This window comes from Echinococcus granulosus, assembly GCF_000524195.1.
Source record: "Echinococcus granulosus chromosome Unknown EG_S00061, whole genome shotgun sequence".
NCBI classification, from domain to species: Eukaryota; Metazoa; Platyhelminthes; class Cestoda; order Cyclophyllidea; family Taeniidae; genus Echinococcus; species Echinococcus granulosus.
This window is the reverse complement of record NW_020170441.1, coordinates 302437-309423: the sequence shown is the minus strand read 5'-3', so window position 1 is coordinate 309423 and position 6987 is coordinate 302437. Positions and strand designations below refer to the sequence as shown.

The following is a 6987-nucleotide window of genomic DNA, read 5'->3' as shown; positions in this document are numbered from 1 at the left end:
CAGTTCGGCTCATTTACAATCGTCTTTAACGTTATCTCTTTCCCTTTCCACACATGATTAAATTCTGCCTCATCCATTATGTTGCTTCTGTGGCATAAACAGATTGCAATCCATCTTGGTGGTCTCAACATTTCTGTGACTCATACGCAATTTTCTACTGCAACCCTTTGTCATAAATAACAGCCTTTTACTTTCAGAAGAAAATTAATAGCTAAGACACGAAATCTTTTCGTTATCAGTAAAACGATCTCCCACCTCTCATAGAACATATGAAATATGGAACACAAGCAATAGGTAGTAACGTCTGCTGATTGCGTAGCTCTTTGTTGAGATTAACTTAAAACCCTCATTTGTTCGCTTTTTTGCACGATCAGCGTTGATGAGACACCACCCTCCTACGTTTTGGGTGCTGACAGGAAGGAAAGACATCGACCTCCTTTGAACCCCAGTGTCCATAAAATATGCTTCTCAATCGTAACACTTACCAGTATTTTCAAAGTGAACTTCTGTACATAGCCATATAAAACGTCTCGAGAAGGCAGAAGCAGGCGACATGAATTGTTAATTTTTCTTGGCAAAGTGTAGCATTCCTATCACTTTAAGATTCAGCGTAAATTATGAATAAGAGGAGAAATTAAATGCCTAATTAGAACAAGGTAAAAGTAAAGTGGAATTAAAATCTAGAACTCTGATCGCAGCAGTTCAAGCAAAGCTCTTACTTAAAATGGTCTGAAGTGGTCTGAACACTTTACAAGTACACCAATTCTCACATGCCGTCCTTGCCTTGAACTGGTCTATTGCACATAACTAACATTTTGAAGGTTTAAAGAGCAACTATTGAAATTAAGGAATCCATCCCAGTATTAACAGAATTACTAGTGTCTTCATTTTACTGATCTTACACCAAGTTGTGCTTCCCCAGCATCCTGAGGTATCTCCCTTCCAAACAGCCCAAAATATGGGGCTTTCACAAGGCGGTTGTTTGTTCTGATGTGAAGAATTGTTTTTTAATGTGATTGGGATTGATAGGCATCTGGTACTTTTTAGCCGGCGCTATAAGTTGACTTGTTGTGATCTCCTTCCCAAGAAGAGACTGCCTGTAAAGCTGCCTAGCTTCACTAAACGATTTCCCAAAGCTATAAGTAGTATTGACAAGTCAGTACGTGCACTGCTTTATAGATTGATATACCAATTCACCTTTACTTATGTTGTACCAGTAGGAAACTCCCCTTGGCCTAAATTAGTTTATTTTTTGCCACTAATCCATTATAATCCACAATTAATACGAGCACTGCGGTCTTATTCACTTACGGAATAGCGATGCAAAATAACAACACGATTCAAGGTGTATCAAACACAGCTAAAATCAGTTGGCAACGAAGACAGTGTACTTGAGTATTCTTGAAAAGTAAAGCAATAGATCAGTGTCTAGAGTCACTAAATGTCCCACATTTGCATGTCCTCCTTGGAGTAGGCAAAATCACTGAATTGTAGAACTGGGAGAACGAGGTTGTAGATCTGTATGTACGTATGCTTGTATGTTCGTATGTGGCTTTGCAGCATTGTTCCTGTGTGCTTGCACATTCCTCCTCAAAGTCCCTCCGTCAGGCTGTTTTAATCTCGGCGCGGAGATGGACGATTGCGCGCAGGTACATCGCATCCCTCGCCTCTCCGACAAACGTCATGGCTTCGATTTCGGCTACGGTTCCCTCAACGACACGGAATCCATGTGTCGGTAGGTGCTACCACACTCCATCTCCACCTACATCTTTACACCTACTTTTGCTCTGTTACTCAGATGCTTTCAACCCTCGTTCGGGTCTGCTGCAATACCATTTTCATCAATAAATTATTCTATTCCTTTCGCTGAAATAGTAAATGATTTACAAAGACCGCTAATTGCCGTTTGTGCCATTGCAACAACGATGGGAGATTTTTCTTACGCGTTATGTGTATTTTCCTGCAAGTTCCTTCCTTTTCCATTTGGAGCAAAGGCGCACGAAAAAATCATGGTCACATACCTTCCTCGCATTAATAGCCGTTGCAAACACACGATTCTATACTGTTTCGACAATGCTTGTCTAGCATTTCACTATTCAAAATTCACTGATGCTAAAACGCGCTTAAGGGCTTAAATTTTAGCAATTTCACGCAATCATTAAGGTGGCTGAAGGCCAAACGGAAACTATGCAAAGTATAAATATGGCTACTGGTTATGTTGGAATAAGGTGTTTCCTCATACTGTGCGAAATATCCGTACTTAAAGTAATGCCTGTCAGGAAATCCGCAAACTAGCAGCACGCTAACAGAAGGATACGAGAGTGGGGTTAACAAAGCTGATTTTGGACACTTGGAGTGCAAGTGTTCCGTCGTTCAAACGTCAGCGTCAGTTCGATAAGTCCATTTGGTTGGCCGCAAACTCTGCAAAACCTGTCCAATAGTTTCATGGTAGTCAAGCAATTTATTTTCTGTAAAAAAACAAAATACAGACATTCGCTGCGTCGAGTTGCATAAAAACCAGAGTCTGGACTTCCTCTAGGCTCTACAACTTTTGCTCAATGTAAACCCTCAATCTGGTACGATGAATACTACATGTTTCTTTTCAACTCTCGTCAGAATGAAATAGAATTACGTAAAACAATAATGAGTTGGATTTGAAATAGCATTTTTTGCGTTCTGTGCACTTATTAAGGTAGTGGGTTCTTAAGACGGAGGCAACTTTTTAGTTCTAATGGAAATTTCTACATGTTGCTGAGCCCAACCAAAGCAGTACGCAAACCCAAAAATTGTTTGGAAAGTTGGATTACCTGCAATGAAATTCATGAAATAGTGTAGACTCCCCATCACCAATCACTTGGTACTTAATAGCACTCGAGATTTCGGTGGTTTAACAGACGCTCGTGCCGTCATTCTATCACCGAATAGACCGACTTAGCTAAAGTTAGGTATGACGATTCTAGCCTAATTCTATGAAGGACTGTTCGATACAATTAGATTTAATGAATCGGCATCGTTGTTATATAAAGAAAAAGTGGGGTGGTAATCGCACTTTGGTTTAATTCGGTAGCATGGGCGAGCACACCGCGAACTTCTAGATGTCGGATTAATTGGGCATCCACTGTCTGCATAGCATTGCGCGGCCGATTCAAACAACAGTTTGACTCACGAGCTGAAGTTTCAACATTGTTGTTTGATACTTAGTCAAACCTCTTGGAGGTGAGAAAGTTTCACATAAACTACCTGGACAAATTGAAATAATTAAGGCGCGAATAATGCCCACTTCAGTCAACTAAAAGGCGGCTGAATAGATACTTAGATTACCATTAGTGAATGAGTGTTTAAATGAGAAGCCTCGATTAACTAGACTTGCTGATTTGGCATTTCAGAACAAAGTACCACATAAAAATTATCAAATGTGTAAAGGATCGCTGGGAAGCAGCATGTGACACTACCGCAGAGCCGGAATTTCTGAAGATTGTGTGGGCCCACACCCTCAACACCAAGCGATATGAACGTGCCGCGGCCTACATCTGTCGGCAGCATAACCTCAGAAGTAAGTTATATCCAGCACCATCAATGAGCTGATTTTCCACCCCATATTAGGTATGATAGCAGAAAAATATCCAAAAATTTGTAGGCGGCAGAGCTAATCCTCGCTGTGACCGAATTATTCCGAAGCAGAATACTTAAATGTGCGGAAACAATAGGAGCGCAAATTAAACAAGCAGTGATTCACCCGCAAGGTTTACCTCTTATTACATTGACCTTCCCTAACATACATCGAACAATGACAAGGAGGTGCACTTTTTGAACTCTTTCAAAGAGCTGGGGTGCTGTATTTCCATTTCCCATAAATTCTTAGACTGATTGCCATCTGAATTACAATTTCAGCAATTTAAGGGAACAAATATGCCTTTCTAAATAATGTCCGTTTAAACAATTCCCGGTCATCTTTCCAAAGCAATCAGGCATTCTTACCGCTGAGAATTAGCAGAGTCAGCAGTAGAAAATGATAAATTCAACTAAAAACTATGTGTTATTGTCCTGTAGATGCAGGTCTCTTGAATTTATTGCGGTTTGTTGTAGGTTCCTCTTTTAAAAAACCCCACATACAGAAATTTATTGTTTTTTTAACAAACATATGATATGATTACCCGTTAAAATATTTTCCCCCTATTTAAGCCATTTTGGCAGATATGATTCTTATAGAGGCGAGCCATCACCTACTGGGAGGTCAAATCATGATTTACACAATTTGGCATTGTAATAGTGTCTGCTAAACTATCTGACACTTTGTGCAAATGTCAAAAACTTCAAAATAAGGGTGTTTCATCTCCCGCAAATTCGCCTGCCAAAACTCCCGGCGCATTTCACGCAGCAGGCCGCGTTCGTGTCGAGCGACATGAGATGGGTGTTAATATGCGCCGAGTGTGGAGACGAGGGGAGCACTTCCTTTGAAGATAGGATTTATCGCTGTGCATAAATAAGGATTCGCAGTGCAGGCGAATATGTCCACCCATCGACCCATCCATCCGAGCGTCATGCCCCGCCTTAGTCCCCGCCACCTCAACAGAATTTAGCACTCCACTTCTTCGAGTTGCTACCTCACTCAGCTTTCAATGGCTAAGTTGCTTTATCACTGCCTTCCTATAAAGCTCAAATTGTAGCAGCACTGGATCATTCTAAGCAAAAGTGGTTAGTGATGATAATTATATGAATGTTAATTTAGATAAGCCCTCTGTGGATTAAGATATTTAGTGCAAGTGGCTCAATACTTGGGTATTTCATAGCACTTTAGTGACGGGTAGGTGATCCATGTTGACGGCTGAAATTCATTTGTAGGATCATTTAAGAACGGACGTGGCCAATGGATAGAAATTTTAGGGCTAATCACTCAAAAAAAAATAGAGCTGTGCAATTCATTGTTAGTAATTCGGCAGACACCACAACACTGAGTAAACTAACGCGAAATACCTTCTACTCATTTGCCATCATGAAGCAACAATTACCTACTTACTTTTCGGGCCTTCATTCAGATGAAACCAATGGATCAACAGAAGTGTGCTATGCTTCCGTCTAGATGTAGCAGGTGTCGTTTAGCTCTTTACATCCTCTCTCTGTGGACGTCATAGTTAGGCTGTTATACATGCTAAGGCTAAATTCGGTTCGCTATTTATGCAGGTGTAGTGTGCAGGTTAGTCCTGAGTAGACAAATAACGTAGAACAGTCTAGAAGTAGGGATCTTTTTAAATGATACGGGTCCTAGGATCACCTCTAGAGCGATAGCCGAATTAAAGAGGACTAAAGAACCGAAGTAGTACAATCTACAATTAATCTAGGTAACATTTTATTGTGCAAGCTTGTGCTAAGGAATTGTTGTATGTGTCGAGTGCAGTTTTCCAGCAACACAAGAACGCCTGCCTGCGCGAGGCGGAGCCCGCAGCGGAGGGCTGTTCGCGGCAGACGGACGAGTCCATCCAGGAGGTGGTAGGCGCCCTGAAGAACCAATCGGTTTACACCGCTCATGGACTCATCGGTGATACCTACCAACAGCACCTGAAGAAAACAATGCTTGTCTACGAGTGCCAGTGAGTTGCTTGAGTAGATGGCTTTTAAACTCATGCTGTCCCATTTAATTAATAAAGTTCTTTCGTAGATGTTTCACTAACCAACAGTTGTAAGCCAATCCAATTAGAGCATATTCAAAATAGTAGTTTCATTTCTCAACTTTACATTTCCACTGGCAATTCTTGCAAGCACTTGAACACTTCACTTCTCATGTCAATCAAGTAAAAGATGCGCTCCCAAATTGGGGAGGATTTAAGTCATTTATCACCATCACTGGCCAAACATGCCAACAAAATAAATGGTGCAGCGATTTTAAGGGATAGGCTGGACAATTTGGCAACTAGGATGCTGTTTTTACTCCCAATCAGTCTTTCTAGGTGGTGGAAATTTTATCAAATTATCAATAAAAACAATGGTTGCGTGAATGCTATCACCACTTCTCATCACCACAAGTTGCTTTGTCAATCGAATAATTATTGTCGTCAAAAACGTGGTTACGCGCAGATTATTTCATACATTAAAATGCAATTATAAACATTTACAAGCTGAATTTTAAAGTATTTTATTTCATGAATGCCTGGCACGTGTCAAAATGTGTTGTTTTGACAAATTGGAGTTCTTTCTTAGCCGTTTCTTGTAAAAGCTGAATTAAAGTTTACATTTCTTATTTTAACAATAGTAACTTTTGTATTCGGAGATGTATAATAACCCACTTTACTTGTAACCGCGTTGGATTTTGTTTAAGTACTTTCGACTGATCTGGCAGCTGCTGCAACCCAACCATTTACCGAACTACTCTTATCACTGCTTGCCATCGGTTAAATACATCCGCAATGCTCAACAAGACAGAAGATAGTTGCGCTGCTCAATTGTCAAACAGCCTCTAATCTGATGCAGTTATGAGCAAGCAAACGAACAGTTGTTTTGCTTCAGTTAGACAGTGACGACTGGTGTCACTCTCACTTGCTGTTTAAGTTTATGGAGTTGCTGTGACTTCGATTCAAATGCTTGCCTTGGCGTAAAGGTTTCACATCCGGGGCGTTGGGACTCTAAAACTTCCTTGACCAAAACATAATCCAATGCTTTCAAATGCCACAAAACGGCCTCACTTGAGAAATGAGAAGGCATTAGTTTCCTAGGGCATTTTTGAACTTCATTGAATATTGCGCTTTTCAATCAACCTAAATGAACACGGTAACAAATTGAGTGGGAGAGATTCTGCGTAGTAAAAACACTGAATGTAATCACAATTAAATATCAGAGAAAACCTCTTAAACTTTACTGTACTAGTTGAATAATCACCAATGCCTCATATCATCCACTTTCAATGGAAAACGAGATAGTTGCAAATCACGTCTTCGTAAAACTCCTTGGCCCTAAAAGTAAAAATTTCGCCCTTGTCACTCCACTTCTATCCCA

The 6987-nt window shown here is 40.5% G+C and overlaps 1 protein-coding gene across 1 annotated transcript in view; it reads left to right on the top strand. All coding sequences in view use genetic code 11, as the record gives it.

The window, feature by feature from the left end:
• Positions 1–1631: 1631 nt before the first annotated feature.
• Positions 1632–6987, top strand: part of EGR_06671 (hypothetical protein) — a gene marked incomplete at both ends in the record, with an annotated part of 7731 nt that continues 2375 nt past the window's right edge. Inside the window, 3 exons of the mRNA XM_024495920.1 lie at positions 1632–1735; positions 3387–3553; positions 5360–5588. Coding sequence (XP_024349686.1) covers positions 1632–1735; positions 3387–3553; positions 5360–5588 — 500 coding nt within the window. The remainder of the gene's footprint in view (positions 1736–3386; positions 3554–5359; positions 5589–6987) is intronic.